At 33.4% G+C, this 20,867-nt stretch overlaps 2 protein-coding genes and 1 pseudogene across 2 annotated transcripts; 1 reads left to right on the top strand and 2 right to left on the bottom strand.

Moving 5' to 3' along the window:
• On the top strand, positions 235-5,115 carry LOC102663018 (ATP-dependent DNA helicase pif1; annotated as a pseudogene).
• On the bottom strand, positions 9,653-12,212 carry LOC100789870 (CASP-like protein 4A2). The gene is made up of 3 exons (XM_003523027.5): positions 11,454-12,212; positions 11,078-11,213; positions 9,653-10,015 (listed from the first exon to the last, which is right to left on the bottom strand). The coding sequence occupies exons 1-3, from the start codon at positions 11,927-11,929 to the stop codon at positions 9,821-9,823; spliced, it is 807 nt and encodes a 268-aa protein (XP_003523075.1). The 5' UTR covers positions 11,930-12,212; the 3' UTR covers positions 9,653-9,820.
• Positions 12,213-14,341: 2,129 nt separating this feature from the next.
• LOC100786321 (protein EXECUTER 2, chloroplastic) lies at positions 14,342-20,073 on the bottom strand. The gene is made up of 11 exons (XM_003522325.5): positions 19,693-20,073; positions 18,967-19,083; positions 18,790-18,855; positions 17,788-17,894; positions 17,631-17,712; positions 16,569-17,255; positions 16,343-16,469; positions 16,084-16,253; positions 15,909-15,983; positions 14,994-15,086; positions 14,342-14,859 (listed from the first exon to the last, which is right to left on the bottom strand). The coding sequence occupies exons 1-11, from the start codon at positions 19,963-19,965 to the stop codon at positions 14,758-14,760; spliced, it is 1,899 nt and encodes a 632-aa protein (XP_003522373.1). The 5' UTR covers positions 19,966-20,073; the 3' UTR covers positions 14,342-14,757.
• Between the last annotated feature and the right edge of the window lie 794 nt (positions 20,074-20,867).

The raw sequence follows: 20,867 nt of genomic DNA on the forward strand, positions 1-20,867 counted from the left end.
AATTATATGTCCTCAGCTAATGACCCTACAATTAATAGAGAAGGTAATGATTAATATTCATAAACACTATGTTATTAGTTCACTGTCGAATATCTTTCACTGTACAAAACTGCTTTTGTTTATTGTGTTTCAATCTACATGTTTTCCTAAAACATTTTCAATGACCAACTTCACTTTGCCATATATCATTAAATTATTTCAGGATATTCTGATCTTTGTGATCAGCTCATGCAGTGTAGTCACTGTAATGCAAATATGTGGTATGATGAAAGAGTCTCAAAAGATAAAAGAACTACAAATCCAAGATTCAGTTTATGTTGTGGAAATGGCAAGGTTGAACTTTCATTGTTACATAATCCACCTAAATATCTCTACCAACTTTTGTATGATCATGGTACATCTGATAGTAAAAATTACCAGCAGAACATAAGGACATATAACATGATGTTTGTCTTTACTTCTGCTGGTATTAAGTTTGACAAATCAATTAATCATTCAAGAGGACCTCCTACAATAAGAATTCAAGGTCAACCATGTCATAGAATAGGTAGTATGTTACCGATGCCTGGGAAAGAACCAAAATTTGCACAATTGTATATCTTTGACACAGAAAATGAAGTGCAGAATAGGATTAATGCAATAAGGTAGTTATTTTTTCATTATTATTATTATAAATGCACAACATTGATCAACAATCTTACATTTAAACAGAATTCAATTGTTTATTCTCCATTACTAATCTTCCAATCATCGTATATATAATTGTTTATTTTGGTCAGCAGTCCACATAATCAAATTCAAGAACACATTGTTTCACAACTTAGTGAGATGCTAGATGAATACAACGTGCATGCAAAAACTTTCAGGATGGCCAAAGATAGATTGCAAGATGTTCAAGTGAATAATATCAAGTTGAAATTGATTGCTAATCGTGAGAAAGATGGTCGTACATATAATGTACCTACTGTTCCTGAAGTTGCAGCACTAATAGTAGGCGATTTTGATGCAAATTCAAAAAGAGATATTATTATTGAAACTCAGCATGGACAACTACAAATGATCCATGAATTACATTCTAGCTATCTAGCTCTACAATACCCTCTCTTATTTCCTTACGGGGAAGATGGATATAGACTTGATATTTTACATAGCAGTCGATCAGATGGTAAGAAAAGGAAAAGAAATTGTCTTACAATGAGGGAGTGGTTTTCTTATAGGCTACAATGCAGATCAAATGAATCTATAACTTTGTTGAATTCTAGGAGACTATTCCAACAATTTGTTGTTGACGACTATACTATGGTTGAGTCAGAAAGACTTTCTTACATCAGAAACAACCAAAAAAAACTTCGAGTTGACAAGTTTTGTAGCTTACAACAGTCATTGGATGATGGAAGTAGGAGATGCCTAAATAAAGGTAAAAGAGTCATTTTGCCTTCAACTTTTGTTGGCAGTCCGCGCTATATGGATCAACTTTATTTTGATGGTATGGTCATATGTAGTCATGTGGGCTTCCCAAATCTGTTTATTACTTTAACCTGCAATCCAAATTGGCCTGAAATCCATAGATTGCTGAATCCGTTGAATCTGAAAGTAGCAGATAGGCCAGACATAATCTCCAGAGTCTTCAAACTAAAGTATGAACAAATGCTTATGGACCTAACAAAGAATCACATGCTAGGCAAAGTTATTGCATGTAAGTTGATTCTAAGTTTGTTGAATTTATATTATCTGTGACATTGTTATTTTACACTGCCAATATTAATCACACAATCATATCTAATAACTTTAATTATTTTCTATTAACAGACTTACTAATAAATTGCAGATATGTATACAATAGAATTTCAAAAACGAGGGCTACCTCATGTCCATTTGTTGCTTTTTTTACATCCTGATAACAAATACCCATCCTCAGATGAAATTGATCAAATTATATCAGCATAGATACCTTCACAGCAAGATGATCCAGAACTGTATTCATTAGTAAAAAAACCATATGGTTCATGGTCCATGTGGAAGTCTGAATCCTGGATCTCCATGCATGAAAAAAAGGCAAATGTAGTCATTTCTATCCTAAAATGTTCCAGCCGCATACTATTTTAGATGTTGATGGTTTTCCCGTCTATCGTAGAAGAAACAACGGTAATGCAATTGAGAAAAATGGTGTTACAGTTGATAACATGTATATTGTACCTTACAATCCAAGATTGCTCAGAAAATACCAAGCGCATATCAATATTGAATGGTGTAACCAAAGCACTTCTATCAAATATTTATTTAAGTACATCAACAAGGGATATGATAGAGTGACTGTTATTTTGATTGATGAAGATAACGATCAAACTGAGAATGGTGGCACTCATAATGATGAGATCAAAGAATATCTAGATTGCAGGTATTGTTAAAACTTGATCTCTAATTTATCTGATCATCATTGTTATAACAACTAATTCTATCTTCCTAACAGATACATATGTCCCTGTGAATCTACTTGGAGAATCTTTGGATTTCCAATACATGGCAGAAAACCTGCTGTTGAAAGATTACACTTCCATCTTCCAGGCCAACATAGTGTTCTCTATGAAGACCATGATGATATTGATGATGTACTGTCTAAGCCAAGTATCTCTGATTCAAAGTTTATTTCATGGATGAACACCAACCAAAATTCTGTTGAAGGGAGAAATCTTACTTATGCAGAATTTGTTTCTAAGTTTGTATACAATCAGAAGAAAATATGTTGGCACCTTAGGAAGAAAGGCTATACCATTGGCAGATTACTATGGGTTCCACCAATTACAGGGGAATTATTTTATTTGAGAATGATGCTTACTGTTTGTAAAGGACCTACCTCATTTGAGGATTTAAGAACAGTTGATAATGTTCAGTATTCTACATATAAAGAAGCATGTTTTGCTATGAGATTTTTACAAGATGATAAAGAATTTGTTGAGGCAATCAAAGAAGCAAAAGACTAGGGTTCAACACATTATATAAGAAAGATATTTGTGTTGTTACTTTTAACTGCAACAATGAGCAAACCTGAACAAGTTTGGGACCAAACTTGGCATTGGATGGCTGATGACATTGTCTATAATCATAAAAAATCATCAACAAGTCCAGGTTAGTGCTAATTTACCATCCAGACAAATCAATATTGATACGGCACATAATTTGACTTTTTTCTCTTTTGTGTATTAGCATTGCAGCTTGATGATAGAACTTTTCAAAATTTGGTCTTGCTTCAAATTGAAGAACTGCTGCAAGCAAATCAAAGATCGCTAAGAGACTATCATTCAATGCCATATCTAGAGAATGTGAATTGTCCAGCTTATCTAGACAATAGCCTTATATTAGCTGAACTGAACTACAACAATGAAGAACTTAGATCAGAGTTTGAACATCTATTTTCTTACATGACAGGTACATTAAGCACACAGCAATTTACCCCTCTGAAAATTATTATGTGCATTTCCTTCTTAGTTTTTTTCATCTATAAATTAGTATTTTAACTTCATTCATTTATCTTTAAATCTAACACCACATATCGATGATTCCAGATGAACAAGCTTCAATTTACAACCAGATTGTTGAAGTTGTTAATAAAGATGAAGGTGGTATGTTTTTTCTCTATGGATATGGAGGTACAAGAAAAACATACATTTGGAAAACACTTGCAAGTTCACTGAGAGCTGACAATAAAATTATAATAATGGTATCCTCTAGCGGCATAGCTTCTTTGCTATTGCCTGGAGGTAGAACTACACATTCAAAATTTAAAATTCCAGTTCCAGTTTTTGAAGACTTAACTTGCAATATCCATCAAGGAACTCAATTAGCTGAACTATTAAATCAGACAAGTCTAATCATTTGGGATGAAGCACCCATGGCTCACAAATTCTTTTTTGAGGCACTTGATCACAGTCTTAGAGATATCATCAAACATAACTCAAAGGACAATAAAATCTTTGGAGGTAAAGTCATGGTCTTTGGTGGAGATTTTCGGCAGATCCTGCCAGTCATTCCAAGAGGCAGCCGCTCTGATATTGTTAACGCAACAATTAATTCCTCTTATCTATTGGATCACTGTCAGATCTTGAGACTGACAAAAAACATGCGTTTACAAAACAACATGCAAGCAATAGATCAAGAAGAAACTGCAGCTTTTGCACAATGGATTATAGATATTGGTGATGGTATTATTGGAGATGAAAATGATGGCTATGCTACTATTGAAATTCCACAGGAACTATTAATCACAGAATATAATGATCCTATTCATAGTATAATTAGCTCTACATTTCCAGATCTATCTCATCATCACAATGATCCTGAATACTTCCAAACCAGAGCAATATTAGCTTCCACAAATGAAACAGTGCAACAAGTTAATGATTATATGCTTACAATGATACCGAGTAATCATATAGTAAATTATCTTATTATGTTTTTCATCTTTTAATCAACTTTCCTGGATTTTACATTTTTGGTTGGTGAACTTGCTTTTTTATGTCTAAAATATTGATAGGTGAACAAATGGAATATCTAAGCTTTGATTCAATTGACAAATCCGAAACCATTGAAAGTTGTCGTTTCCGCTCACTGACAACTGAATTTCTGAATTCATTGACAACATCTGGCTTACCCAATCAATGTCTCAAACTCAAGATTGGAACACCAATAATGCTATTAAGGAACTTAGACCAAACTCAAAGGTTGTGTAATGGTACTAGGTTAATTATCACAAGACTAGCAAAACATGTTATTGCAGCTGACATAATTTCTGGGACAAATATCGGAGATCATGTTTATATCCCACGAATGTCTATGTCGCCTTCACAGTCACCATGGCCTTTTAAGCTATTGAGGAGACAATTTCCGATAATGCTTTCTTATGCTATGACAATTAATAAATCCCAAGGACAATCACTATCTTCAGTTGGACTTTACTTGCCTAAACCAGTTTTTTCACATGGCCAACTATATGTTGCATTATCAAGAGTCAAGTCAAAGAAAGGACTTCGAATTTTAATACATGATCAGAACAAAAAAAAAATGACTTCAACCACGAATGTGGTTTTCAAATAGGTCTTTACAAATATTAGAAGGTAAATCGAATTTATTTTTGATTAAAAATTTAATTATAACCACAACTGAATTTGCTTCTTACTCATATGATCTCTGATATACAGTTAAAACATTATCAAATGAGCCAATCTATAATTCATTAATTTTTAAAAACCAGTCTTCCTTTATGGAGTGCATTTTCTTATTTGCTGCATTTCAAATTTTCATCCCTTTTCATGAACTCCAAATTAACCATTTCTTTCATGAATTGCACGAAAGAAAATAAAATGTTTATCTCAATTTAAATGCTACCATTCAGCAAATGAATTCTATATGTTACTCTGCCTGTTTTCCTAACATGATACACTTATTATTATTCTTTTAGTAGAACCATTTATCTTTTCTTAGATAATCAATTGGCCTTGCAAAATATTATCTATGCCAAATCATTATCGACTTCAGCATTAGACAGGTCATTCATCTGATGATGCAAATTGTATTTATAACAATACAAAAAATTAACTTACTCTTTGTTATATTCAGCAATAAAAATACCTCTTCACCTGCCTCCACCACCACAGTCTTTCATACTTATCATTCTGCCAATTCACGTCCAATCTTTGAACGGAACATTCAATGCTCCACAGTTCCCAAATCACTTAACTTCCCGTCACTTACACCCCCGAAAAGCAATGACCCTTCCATCACCCACTACTTTACATTATCAGACCACGGTTCATTTCTCTGCCACCTTCATTTCAACTCTAACCAAATTATTCTCTCAAAGCGACTACCACCATGTCTCCCGCTTCATCCACTGCCTCAAGCAAGGTAAGGCTAAACCCAAACCTGACTGCATGTTCATTCATTTCCTGATTTTTCTCTTGCATTTGGTTACATTTTTCATCCATATCCCGAACCGACATTCAACATCTTACCATCTGTGTTTTCTTAAGTTTTCGAATTCCAATTTAGGATAGACATATTGAACAATTCTGCTTTTGAATCCATCATTGTCTCACTCAACTTTCTTTCCTGTGGCAAAGCCCTGATTCAATTTTCCCTGCTTCTGCTTCATTTATTTGTGGCCGTTGTGTTAGGTTTCTTGCATACTACGTTATCATCTATCTTACCCTTTAGATATTAGTAACCTTTAAATGTTATTTTTGTCCCTCACACTTTTTGCATTCATGTTGTGCTTTTATCGCAATCCATGTTCAAATTGGACATTTTGTTGATACTGATTCAAAAACCTGTTCTGTGATTCTAATGTTCTATTATTAAATACATAGTCAGAAATTTAAATATTAATTTACTTTTGTTCATTGGTAACGAATCCAGAAAATTATTCAATAATTTTGAATGATGCTACTATATTGTTACTGTCAATGAACCCTAGGTAGCATGTCATCCAAAATAACATTTGACTCATGCATGTAGGAAAAAATAGCCTATGCATATCCTGTGTGATTATACCCCATCCAAAACAAAACAGATGCAATATTAAGTTAAATCTTTTTAAATGCCTATTAAATTTCGTAGCATTCTATTACCATTATTTCCAACTATTGTATTAAGATTCTAAGTAGTTCAATTATCTGCACCATCTATTACATTGTTTTTATGATGCTGACTCTGCCCTTTCAAACTTTCTTGCTTTTGGTCCTTCATTACCATTATGAAGTGTATTTTCTTATTTGTTCAATCATATCATCTCTGATATACATCATCTATTATATTCTCTTTATAATCCTGATTCTGCTCTTTCAAGTTTCTTGCTTTAGGCCTTTAATTCAAATCATGAAATGCATTTTCTAATCTGTTCGATCATATGATATCTGATTGAGAACTTTTGTTGCTATTGTATTTGCTTTTGCTGCATTTTTTGATCTCTGCAATGTTCTATATTCCTTATTTTCATGCTTTGCATCTAATTTCCTGCGTCTTATATTATATGCATCTTCTCTTATTTTATTTTAATTATCCTAAATTAGAACTGTTAAATCCAATTACTACTACATTGCAGCAACACAACAATTTAGACCTGCAGACAATTGAATTAGTCAATATGCATGTTTTTTAAATGCTAAGTCCATTTTTTTTTTCTCATTGCACTGCAGTTGAGATTTCCTGCTATCAGACAATCATTGATATTGCAGTTTAAAGCTTCCTTCCATTGTGACAAGGTTAAATCAAAGCCTTCCTTTCCATATTTTATCCTTTGTGCTTCTGATATTGTTTTTCCTTTTTTAAACACTTTTTCCCCATTGCAGGACGCCATAGAAATACCAGGCTTCTATCAGCGCCAATGGCTACCAAATTATCCTGAAATTGTTGAATTTAAGTATGATGGGGAAACCTATGAAATTCAAGTCAGATAACACAAAGGAAAACTTTTCTTTGCTGATGGCCTAACAAGATTGAGGACAGAACTGCAGATTTATGAATCTGTCACGATAAATTTCCTGGCCTGCGACCACCCTTCAAAATTTGACCTCCACTTCACTCCACCATTAGACCAGCAGAAATGCAAAAGGCGCCGTGCAACAAGAAAACACATCTGGACATATGAAATCACCCAATCAATGCTAGGCGCACCATATCCACTGGTAAAATATTCATATCCATATATATCTTCCATACAAATATTAATTTCAATGCCTAACTCTTTTTTTTTCCTGCAACAACTTCCAGCCTCTATCACACAATGCCTAATCCATTGTGGTGATCATATGACAATTCTCAGAAGATTCGGACCTCCACTGCAATGGAATGTAGTTGTGCTTGACAAAGGCATCGGTGACAAGTATGTCACTCTCCCTTGGTACAAATTCCTTCAAGAAGGTGATTTTAGCCATGGAGACGAGCTCTCATTCTACTATAGGCGTGCTGAGAAGATCTGGGAGGTTGTCATCAGGCATGCAATTGATTGGGATGATAGTGATATAGATTAGGAAAATCTACCATGTTATTTTGCAAAACAATGTTTGTTTATGTTTATTTTCAACATCTTTATATTTATCTTTGAACAATTTGACATTACAACTAATTTATATGAATGTTATTCCTTTTAACTTTTTACAATGCCTTTTTTTTTATTCTTCAATCGAAAATCATTTAGACAAAAGACCCGTGCATGTGCACGGGTTAACGACTAGTTCTTTAATAAAGATCTAAGATGAAGTCTATATTTTCTAATATATTTTTTTCTTCATTTTTTATGAGAATTTCTATGGTTCCCCAATAATTTGAAAGATTTTGATACCGTTAATTTAACCATTCAAATTACATGTCATCTTTTTATTATTTTTTTTCAAATTAATCTTTAATTATTATTTTTTAAAATTTTTAAATTATGATTTTTTAAAATTAAAAAATATAATTAAAGATAACTTTCGAAGTATGATCCCTGAAATATTTTTAGTTACTTTCAATACTTTTTTTTATAAAACCTATGCTTAAGAAATAATAATAAGAAATTTTTAAATCCTAAACCCTAATTTTCATTTTTTTTATATAAAAAAATGTTAAAAGTAACTAAAAAGATTTTATGATTCAAATTTTTAAAGTTATCTTGAATCATATTTTCTAATTTAAAATGATTGTATTTTAAAAAATAATAATCAAGAATTAATTTTAAAAAACAAAAAAATAATTAATAAAAAAATGACATGTAATTTAATCGGTTAAAAAATTAGCCGTATCAATCCCAAATTATTGGGACCAACTAAGAAACTCACCTTTTTGTTTTTGTTTTTTTTTTTTTTTGTATATATACTTGATAGTGTCATATTCTTCTATGCTTGCAGTCTTGCCTTTCTAACCACTCCCTCCGTCCCCACAATACTGCCTCGGACCTCTATACAAATACTCACAGCGACCATGCCCGAAATTCCCACGGCCATTATTTTAGTTCCATATTTCTTTCAAGGACTAATTTGACCCAAATAAAAACTACTGTCTCATAAAATCTTTACATGATACTTAACATGCCACATGAACATCCTATAAATGTTATGCATGTTACTGTAGCGACCAATTTGACCTATGAACTAAACTTTCAATTACTTAACGAGACAATTTTCATTTTTCAAGCACCATCTAAGTCTACCCCATATTTCTAATGAACTAAAATCAACTCAAAATTTAAATCTCATCAATTATCGTCTGGTGGCTGTGCTGACGTTTTCCGGTACTATTGGGACCTTTACCTCAACGTGATCTAAGTTTTTCTTTAATAATGTACACTTTCTTTGTTTCTGGTTCCGTTAATAATGGGCAAACAGGTCAACAATCCCCAAAGAAATAAAATAGGGGAAACTAGAATGTAGTATTGTCACCGTTTTAAACCATTTAGTTATTAACAATTTTCCCATATCCCATTCATTTTCTTCTTCTTCTTTTTTTTTTTCTTTAGGAAGTATTAGATAACAAAAGCCTCCCGTTTCTGGATTTACAGTCCTATATATACTAGGACATAAGCAGTGACTTGTAACATGTTCTATACGGAAGAACGTAAGAATTAAGAAGGGAGTATTTTAACGGAAATCAAACAAGGAAAATCTGCTTCTCCACCCTCCCATTTGCAACACCAATAATATACTGAAACTGTATATATACATAAGTCCGTTAGTACAGTGAAAAGCCAGGGGCATCAACAGTTTCTTTAATCGATTCCGTCACAGATAAAGTGAAACAAGAGAAAAAACTCTATAGACAGACAAGTTGTAAGAGCTAGGAAGTTTGAGGTTCACATGGAGCTTCGGTTGCATAGGGTGTAACCAGAGATGAGTGAGCTGATAGCAAAGGCAACGAAAGCGAGGAAGGCCATTCCAATAGAAGCAGTGGCCATTTCTGTGAACTCATCTTTCCCCCAATTCGATATCCAATCGTCAACCCGTGTTGCTGCAGATGATGATGCCGATATCAGAAGATATGCCAGAACCTGCTCATCAATTCGTCACAAAAAGTTATGATTTTCAAAAACAAAAAAGGCTGAGTTTTGGTCAAGTGAAAAATCTCCACATGAACACACAACAATATGAGAGCAAAGCATTAAAATTCACTGTAAATCTGTAATGCAAACCACATACGAAGTGTTAAATGGGTAAAGACTGCCAGAGTATCGAACAGTCAAATGAATTTTGCCTAAATGAGTGACAGTGACGGAATAAATCTCATTAGGATATTATTACCTATAATAAATATTCGAATAAATAACAAATCAGTCCCTAAAATTACTGCACAAGTCATATTAGGCATTTGTCAAAAAGAAAGAAAGAAAAAGTCATATTAGGCAGTTTTTCTTTCTTTTGGGTACTGAGTAGTAGAATAAGAACAAGGAGGCACCCTCAATACTACCAAATAAGACATCAAATACATGGAGATATGTACTGAGTTGAATGATTGACGGAAAAGGAAAGAGGCTAAAGATGACGGGTTTAATCTTCTTTGATAATAAAACTAAGATTCTAACAAATTATCATTTGTAAATACCGATAAAAAAAAAAAAAGACATCAACAACTTATATGACACTTAATTTATGTAATTCTTCTAATATGAATAACCAATATATTATTTTAGTTATTTTCAAACTAATTTGATGATTTTTTTTTTACAATAATATATAATCTTTATAGGAGACGGTCTTATTTGAACGAGAAGAATCACCACAAATGACAAAATTTCGCTTCGGAGTAATAGGGTAAGTGTATATCTAAACTTGAACTCGAAACTAATGACTATGTTAATACAACTTCAAGTTACTTGATTCAAGGCACTTGTGTACTAAGTACGTGCATCCAATTGTATATCAGATTTTTCATGTAAAAAATTTGAAACAATGCAAAAGCTATACCTAGTTGCTTTTAAACTGAGGCGGATCCAATTTGAAGAGACAAGATTTCACACACGCCCTAAATACTAATTTGAGACTATTCCGTGGCAAATATTGGGAAGACACAAAATGCCCACTTTTCTAACGGAAAAGAACTAAAGTAGAATTACCTGATCCATGAAGAAATCAAAGTGGTTGCGAAGGTGGTGACTGATTAAGCGTTTCCCCGTGGCAATTTGACATGTCAGATCACATGCTTGTAATGCAGAGTATGCAAATCCAATAACATTCACAGATAAACAATACCTGCCACATCAATAACCATCATCATGTATAAATAAATTGCACATTTCTACGATCATCATTCATCCAAAATATGGATAGGACTTTCATACCCTCCTAACAAAAATTAATATTTTATTAAACTAACATTTATCGAAAAATTAAAAAAAAATCATTCATACAAATATTGATTTATCAATTTAACACAACCTAAGCTAATTTTAACAAAACTTCAGAAATTAATAATAATAATAATAATAATACCTATATTCTTTATAGCGATCAAATGAATCACCACTCCAACCTTGCGTCTTATCTGCGGCCATAACAGAAAACGAAATCAGACACACCACAACCTCGCTCAGCCGGAACCCTAGCGCCGCCTTGCTAACCGTCTCCTCCGTCGCCGCCGACCTCGATCTCCGTTCTCCTCCGATCACCGGAGCCGCCTTCGCCGCCGGCCTCTGAGCCTCCTCCGCCGACGAGGCGTTGAACACCATCACCGCCGTCGACGGCGGATTTTCCGGCGGCTTCCGGTGCTCTGCGCGCTTCTCCGGCGTGAACTGCTTGAGCTTGCCGGCGGTCACGATGGCCATGGAGTTGTCGCGCTTCTCCGGCCAGTTTTCCGGCGACCGGTACTCCGGCGACTCGGTACCGTCCCCGTGCATCGGGGAGTAGAAGCTGAGCGGCGAGTCGAACTGAGTCGAGGACTTGGAGTTCTTCGACTGCGATTTGTTCATGGCGTAGATGTGACTCTCGTGAGTTGCGATTCTGCGTTTTCCGTTTGCATTGATTTGTGCCGCGAGGATTTTAAAAGGAAGAAGAGTGAAAAAAATAATAATAAAGGCGAAGGGAAGACAAATGGAAAAGGAAAAAGAAAAAGGTTCCGTGGGAAAATGAAAGAAAGTGGGAAAAAAAAGGAAAAAGAAGAACGATGGGCTTAGTTTCGTTGGTGTTTCTTACTTAGTGTAAGACCGCGCCACGTTGATTGCTTCACGTAGTCACTGCTTTAGTGCTCGTGTTAGGATAAAGGGAAAAGCAATAATTGATAGTTATTTAACCTGGCAAATTTTAATAATTTGTAATTATATCATAGTCTTCATTTTTAATTGACGAATTTATGAAATTTTATTAAGGATCTTAAAGCTATCAGTTAAATTTTAACAAATACGTTTTTTTTCACAACAATAAATATATCTTTATTAAAATTCTTAGTTTTACTATCTTCGTTTTTTGTCATCAATAGTTTCTTAAAATTCTTCAGTTTTCTTTTTTACTTCACTCTCTTTCTTGCTGAGTTTTGTTACCTGTGAGAGTGACTTTGCTTGCAATGCAGGCGGGCTACTTCCTAATTTATTTTATTCACTTCATATAGCCATAAATAAACACATTAATTAACCATTAATTGAAAAAATAATCATGTGAGTATGTCACAGGTGAAAAATTGGGTTAGGTATCCACACAGCAATGGAGCGACACTTGTGACGATGATGCTCAATTTTTATTTTTTGATTGATGATGGATATTATATTGGGTACTATCTCTTATCTTATTTCAAAGAAACAAGTTGTAGCATAAAAATATACTGTAACTTATCTTTTATAAATAGGACTCAAGATAATATTTAACTAATATAAATTGAGTGTTATAAGATTATCATCTTTGATACTTTTTTACAAAGTTGCATTCTCAAGGATTCAGACATAAGACTTACTATTAAGTTAAAATAATTCTGTTCAGATCACTCATACAAAGAAAAACTGATATTTAAGGAGACATTTTTTTCATTAAGTAGAACTAAGGGACAAAATAGGAAGGCGGATGTTAACTAGTGTTTAAAGTACACTAATTAAGAAGTAAAAAAAATATAAAATATTTATTAAAATATTATACTCCACCGTGAGTTGCAATTTATTGCTAGTGTGATTTCTAATAACCTTTTTTTTTACTGTTTCTAATAAAAACTTTTTATTATTAATTCTTTTAACATATATATAAGTATTATTGAAAAACTTGTTTGTGTATCTTTTTCCCATTCTCATGTTTTATTCAAGTGGATAATACTTAAATGTAAAACTTTGCTTTCAATGTTACTCTTCAATTAAAGATAAGGCTTCATTTCGACATCCAATGCTATTATTTATGGCTTGGTTTTTTAGACAAATTACTAATAAGAAACTTTAATATCAGTTAGAGATGAAACTATTTTTCATTCAAGATGTAAATGCTAAACTATTTGGTTACAGGTAATGTTTATATATATATATATATATATAAAGTGGTTAATGTTATGCCACGGGATAAAAATCTCCGAAAATAAACTTGTTCGTAAAATTTACAAGTACGAATACATGCACCCATGATTCAACTTCAAATACATCCTAATCTTGGCCTTGTAAAATTTAAACATGGACACGTACTTTAACAAGCTCCCCTTAAACTTTTCTTGCTTATTTCAAGAACTTTCTAAGAATATTTAAATAAGATAAAAAAAAATGCGTGAATGATTTCATGACTTAACTAATAAGACTTACTTTCTTAGTGCTCTATTTAAGTCGTAGGGGCTCTAGTGAATAAACGAAGGAAATCCAAGCGGGTCCGATAAAAAATCTAAACAACCTTTTCCAATGGATAAAAGTAATCTGATTTTGTTCACTTTAGTGCAATAATAAAGATAATTCCATCAGACTCGAACCCAGCGTAGACTGGAAAGGTTCCCACTGCGCATTTTGATGCAATTTATTCATATACAAACATTTTTAGACCAAACAAATAACAATATAAAAACACCTATTGAAAGCAACATGTTACATAATGAAGCACTTGCTTTGTCACAAGACATCTTTTATCACTCCACACGTCACCGAAAGCACTATAAGGTTTATTTAGGAATCTAGCTTCGGGCATCTTTTGAGCTGCCGATACCTTGACTATAATTCTTCATGATAAGGGCATATGAAGCATAAAGCTTTTAATTATTTCCTTTCTTTCAAGAGACATGATGTAACAAAATAACAACATACCAAGTTATAAAATTAACTTGGTAATAAAGAGAGAAAGGAGCGACAGACAGGTCGTGACTTCGAATTTTCCTACTCACAGATAACATAACATTGACCGATAAATTTTTTTTGGATAAAATAACACAGGTCTGAAGTTCTTTATCATCAAATTTAATTAGTAAATGCTCCCTTTCATACATGCAGACTAGTGGGACTTCCACAAACGAGAAGTCCAAACAAGAAAGGAAGCACACAGCCATAAACCACAATATTCACAAAAAAGATCCCTTATGGTACTTTCAGAGTTCCTATCACACTATTTTGTTGGTCAGCCAAATTTATATACACAAGATGACAGATAGCAAAGAGATTGGTAAAAGGAACAACAAAAAATGAACTCATAGAAGGGCTAATAAAATATCAAGTGCCTGCCTGTTGGGTAAAACTACCACTCAAAAAAAAAAGGTAACAGTAATCTCAACACGCTAGTATCAGAATCCTTCATGTTCTTCCTCGCATCAGATGATAAGTAAATTAGACAGGATTAGGGTACCATCAACCATGGCTCACTCGGGTAGTTTCAACCGGTGGAACAAGACGAGAAAACTTTGCTCAGGCACGACATAAAGGAAACCAAGATCTGCACCTTTCATGTATGGTCCCATGCCCTTAAATATGACAACAGCAGAACAGAAAAAATGTCAACAGAAATTCTACCAAAAAAATGTCTATTGATTGAGACCAATAATCATGCTAGTACATTGAGAGAAAAAGAATGCAACACATCTGACTACTAATTTACCTTGCCATTAAGTTGGAGCAGTTCTCCCTCGACCCACTTTGGATTTCGATAACCATAGTCAGCTATTCTTCCCTGGCCTTTATAACTAGCAACCTGTTTAGAAACAAGTGCAGTATTTATGATTAGTTGCATGGTTAACAATCCAAAGTGATCCAAATCGCACAAAGTAAAAAGAGAAACTCAAGCAAAGAAATGATGCAAACCAATAAAAAAACATACGAGCCTCAAGGAAATTGTAGAAAAAAATTTAATTTTTCTGGGTGTACCCTAGAGGTATCCTTTAGCCAACAACCAAAGACTAATCCTTTTCAAGGTGTAGAGACAGCTAAGAGTAGCCTTTGCTTCTCCCAGCAAAGCCTATACAGTGACTAATATCTTCTATTTCTTTGGATACAGTTGACAGTGGTGTCAACCCACAGTTATCTATCTCAGATAACAATGAGTAGCGGCAAACCTCAAACACTAAAGCAGGTCACTAATCAGAAATTTAATATACAGATTAAAAATTTATACTATATGCATATAAATACTCATTTAAAAAAAAAATAGTAAAAATTCACGAATAACTAAATAAAAATACAAGTCAAGGAAACAAACAAAATTCAAAAGATATATTTGTGTTAATACAAGACAAACATTCAATAAAAAGTGAAGGTGGGTGTCACATTTGTTAGAATAATACTGAAGAAGTTAGGAGATTTGAGTAATTAATATTATTGTTATAGTGGGCACTGGATACTGCAATGGCAAAAAATAGGACCTGAACAGGAGGACACAAAGTTATGTGGGACAGCAGGTGAGAGGTTATAATATAAAAGGTCCAGCATGATGGGCTAAAGTGAATTTTGAAATTAAGTATGCTTCAACATGAATGAGCACCGACACACAGAGACATTCACTTATATAGTGCATTACCACTCCTAAATCATCAGGATACATCCCTCGGTTGGTGTTGCGATTGCCTCTTCCAATTTTAGCACGGAATGTCACCTACACACCAAAAAAAATTTCTTTTCCTGTCATGCTCCCATAAATTTGATAGAAGTTTACAAAATGATAACAAGGATCAAGAAATTAAAAATGCATAAACCTGGCCAGCTGGAACATTAAGATCCCCAGTTAACTTCACAGCCTCTACATATTCAAAGAATCCAACATCTGAAGTGTTGTTTTCATTGTTCACTTCATTCCAATGTCCAAATTTTCGCCTCAAATGCACTATTTCCATGCCATAAGGACCAAATGCACCAACATAGAGTCCTACATATTAACCAGCACAATCAATTCTTAGTTATTCTTTACCTAAATTCCATAAAACATCATTGACACAAAAGGATAAGCAACCTCACCATCAAAAGGATCAGAATCCCCTCTTGAACAGATAATCCGGCTAAAATTTGTATCCCCAGATAATCTTGTTCTTTTCTGTGCTTGACTCATAGCAACTCTGACAATATCACGCATGCTTTTGGAGACCTACATGAAGCATCAGTCAGAACTACAAATAACTACAAACAAATGCATGGTTAATTTTTTTTTTTAATAAAGCTTAAATATTACTTATCCCAATCTCACCTTAGAAGAGACTTTGTCAGAACTCCAAAATGCATTAGCAACATCAGGAGGCATAAGCTCGGAGATTCCTTGTGCTGCTAGGGCTGCTACTTTGATGTTGGGAATTTTATCTTCTTTGATACCATAATCTACATTTCCACTAGCAAAATGAAAGACAAAAGAATCCTTTTCAATATTTTTTATTTCAGCTGGAAGACGTATAAATTCATCCTTGACAGGAGTATCTTCATTATTGTGTACAACCCCACCAATAAAAAGCTTCATTTCAAAATCCTTTTCTTCTTCTGTGACATCTCCATCTCTTTCTAGAGTGACCGCATCAGGTTCATCTAGATTATTAACTTCCTCTTCGTGATTCTCACTGGAGCCAGATTCATTACTATCTTCCTCCATCAATTGCTTAATAGAATCATTGTTTTCTGCTGCTTCCTCTTCAACGTTAACATTCATAACTTTGACTTTCAATCCTGGAATTTTTTCTTTAAGAAAATTTATGACACTTTTAATGCCCTCCTCAGTTACTCCCTCGATATTACTGTTTTTCTCATCATTTCTCTCAATCTTCTCTTCAGGTTCTTGCACCTCAACTGAAGATGCATTCTCCACCTCAGGTTTGGATGGGCCTTTAGCAGGTATAGATTGAGGGTTTCTCCTTGACTTTCCTTTGGCTTGTCGTAAATACACTACCTATTGGGTTTTGCCAAATATGACATCATAAGCAATACACACATACTACTAAAGCAAACTACTCAGAATCAAGTAGATGGCCATTAGTGATAAGAGACTCAGTAAAGACAAGCCAACTGAAAGTCATAAACTGAAGCAAAACCTCAAAAATGATGTTCCCATTCTATAATTCATTTAACGTTCAGTTTCCTTAATATTTGCATTAGTAGCCCCAAAATTAAGCCTTTTACTGATAAATATGTGGGTCTTCTTTAAGAATGAAACAATAAAAAGCCATCCATGAATCAACATTTGAACTCAGATTTTTTTTTTCCTCTAGCATATTGGTAAGTCACAAATGAACAAGGATCATTAGTTGGAAAATTTGAATATTACCTGCATATGATACGTGTCATCAGCATTTTTTACCACATAAATTTCAAAAATTGGAGTCCCCGTAGATGCTCGCATCAACTGTCTGTATTAAACAGAAATAAGCAGTACTCCTCAAAAAAATAACCAAAGGGTAGAATATAAAATAGAACAACCATACCTAGGACTGTAACTCTTGCCAATGAATCTACCCATACCAGGACTTATATGTATAATTCTACCAAAGGGGTCATCTGAGGCTTTTGAGTACCCTACCCACCAACCCACCTGCACATAAAGGTAAAAATGGTCATCAAACAATATGAGAGTGAGATTCACAAAATCAAGCTGAGGCCATCAATCATTATCATAATCAATACTCAAAAATCACAACCACTATTTTGTGTTTTCCAGATAGGGTTATCTGTATCTTCCCAGACAACATCATAAGTTTATCAACACAAGCTTGTTTACCATCTGTTTTTAATTTTCTTAATCTTGAGTTTCTTTCCTATTGCAATATATAACCTTTATAAAAGCTTTTCTTAGTTATAAGTGTGTTGAATGATGAGTGATGACAGTTACCAAATATCTTCCAAACATCAATTATTTTATTTTCTCCTTCAAGAAGAAAAACTTTAAATCCACATCACTCCCAATTTCTTTTCCAAAACACACTTCTAACTCCCAATACTCTCCCACTCCCGACCATGAGTTATTAGTTGTAACTTAAATGTGGCATGAGTATCTGATAAACTTAATGTGAGAAATAAATATTGTAAATTGTTGTTTTGTGCAGTGGATGTTATACTTGTCTTCCTCTATGGATGAAGGCAAGTTGAACTATGTTTTTTTATTGGAGGATTTTCCCAACCAATTAACAGAAAAGAACAAAGCTACATCTTCTAACTTTTCTTTGCTTCTCATCTACATACAAGTAAAACTTCCTCCTACAATAACTCTATTTTTTGGGTTTTTGTTCATTAGGAAAACTACTTTCCTTTTCAATAACTTTTCCAAAAGTGTGTTTGGCTCAACTCCTCTTAAGGATAAAATGAGTCTAGAAAAAGCTGAGCCAAACACTACTTAAACGAAATGAACATCCAAATGTGATAATCAAAAACCATAAAAGTAACACTTTTGAACAACGGCTAGCACAAAGTAGAGCAACCAAGACAGATACCAGTCCACTTCCAGTGCATTTACACAATCTCGAAGCATCATGATACCGTTCATCATCTATAGCACTCTGCAACATAACGCAACCACGAGATTAACATCAAGTACCAACCAAACCATATGTACAAAATATGATAAAATCAAAAAACCAACTAATTCAGACAAATTGTGCTGCTCTTGCCTTCAACTGATCCATAATTTCAGCAACAGTGTCCTTGGACGTTGCTTCTGATAGAGCCCTGTTCAACTTAACCGCTTCTTCAAAGTCCTCCTTCTCAATAGCATCATCAAGTTGAAACTACACAAACACAAGTGAACATAAGCATCACCTATTTCTTAAATGAAAGAGCTTTTGTAAAACTAACTCTCATTCAATCTCTACCCCTGCATGATAATCTTTACATTTTAGTCAGTGTTTCCAATTATAATTGTTGTCCTAGATTGTTTTAAACAGACCAAGAAAAACCAATAAATAGATGAAAAAGAATACAATTTTACAAAACTAACTTATCATTATTAATTCTTTTTTTTTTTGTTTTAGTAGCCCAAATCATTAATTAATATTATAAGGGATATAAATTGAAAAAAGTAATTGATGTTACATGAGCTAAAATCACAATTATTTTGGAACAAATTTTTCTTCTTACGCGATTATTATGGGATGGAGGGAATAGTTCCTAAAAAGTGGATGTGAAGGGACTAAAACAAGCACTTTGAAGGGACTAAATCGTAAAAATTGTAAAATTATAGAAACCAAATGAGCAATTAAGTCATTAACTAATGCATAAGCTAATTTTAGCCTGAACATGAAGTTAAATTTATTTTATCTTTCTTATCTGAGTAATTATTAAGACTGAATACCAAAATTCGGGAGAGAGAGAGAGAGATTATTGTGTTATTGATGTACCTTGAGGACAGAGGCAAAGTTTTCGGCCTGTTCAATGTCGGAGAAGTGGCGGCACCATCGGTTCCAATCCCAGCTGAGAGAGGTGTCGTCGGAATTGAGGGTGCAGCGGCAACAGTGGGTGTTGCGGCTCCTTCTGGCGGAGATTGAGAGGTTGGGCTGGGGAGAGTGGGCCAGGCCCAAAAGGAAAGGTTTTTTGGAGTGGAAATCGATGCAAGAGGGGGTTCTGGTGGCGGTGGTGGAGGAGATGGCTTGGGACACACCCGCCACCGCCATGTTGGACTTGGTACGGATACGAGTTGCTGCAGCTGCTGAGGGGATGCAGATAAGTTTTCTTTTTTCGTTTTATACCATGTGGATTTCGAATGTTTTTTAAAATGACAAATGCTAGTCAGAAACGCTCGTTAAGGACTTTAGAGTTGCTAGCTAGGAGAAAAGATTCTGCTTTTCGGGGAATCATAATTTGGAAATTTTAATTTTTAATTTAATGTTTATTATGTATTTTTAAAAAATAATATTTTTTTGGAAAGAATGTTTGGTGGCAATGTTTTAATCAGTTTTTTCACGAAAATTTTCTTACAAAAGAGGTAAAAATCTTAATTTTTTGAGTTTAATATTTTTTACTACATAAAAAACATCATATCATTATTTATTAAATTATGTAATCAATTAAATAAATTTTATTTATTTTTAAAAAACATAATTATCAGAATTCATGAATCCTGACAATAAATTTCTCCCATATCAAACTACCCTTAAAGTACAAATGTTTGTTTTAGATGAAAAAATTATATTGTCATGATCTTTCTTTATATGCACTTATGTTTTATATATTAATATTTTATATTTTTAGTTCCTTAACCAATGACATTAAAAGTATGGGTTAATAAAATAATTTTAAAATATTTTATTACTATGTCAATAAAATTAATAGAGATTGAACTTGATTATTTTATTTCATATTGGAATAAATTTTGGAAAAAAATATTTAATTAGTTTAGTTTAATTTGTTGAATTCATTAAATTACCTAATTAATCAAATAATATAATTACTTTTTTGATGCCTCGAGTAGCATTGCATTCATCATTCATGCAACTTTTGTTTCTATTTTTTTTTAAATATTATTTGACAAATTCATTTTTAATAATAGTAACAATTATTTTTCTGCTCTTAATCA

This window comes from Glycine max, chromosome 4 (genome assembly GCF_000004515.6).
Source record: "Glycine max cultivar Williams 82 chromosome 4, Glycine_max_v4.0, whole genome shotgun sequence".
Taxonomy (NCBI): Eukaryota; Viridiplantae; Streptophyta; class Magnoliopsida; order Fabales; family Fabaceae; genus Glycine; species Glycine max.

What these genes read in the sequence shown, in the direction of transcription:
- LOC100786321 (XM_003522325.5), bottom strand. Translation starts at nt 19,965, where the DNA reads ATGGCGGTGGCGGGTGTGTCCCAAGCCATCTCCTCCACCACCGCCACC. An exon ending in GGCAAGAGTTACAGTCCTAG is followed by an intron (nt 17,713 to 17,787) that starts GTATGGTTGTTC and finishes TGTTTAATACAG; the next exon opens with ACAGTTGATGCGAGCATCTA. An exon ending in GGATTCTGATCCTTTTGATG is followed by an intron (nt 16,254 to 16,342) that starts GTGAGGTTGCTT and finishes GTTAATATGTAG; the next exon opens with GACTCTATGTTGGTGCATTT.
- LOC100789870 (XM_003523027.5), bottom strand. Translation starts at nt 11,929, where the DNA reads ATGAACAAATCGCAGTCGAAGAACTCCAAGTCCTCGACTCAGTTCGAC. An exon ending in GATCGCTATAAAGAATATAG is followed by an intron (nt 11,214 to 11,453) that starts GTATTATTATTA and finishes TTGATGTGGCAG; the next exon opens with GTATTGTTTATCTGTGAATG. An exon ending in TTGATTTCTTCATGGATCAG is followed by an intron (nt 10,016 to 11,077) that starts GTAATTCTACTT and finishes ATTGATGAGCAG; the next exon opens with GTTCTGGCATATCTTCTGAT.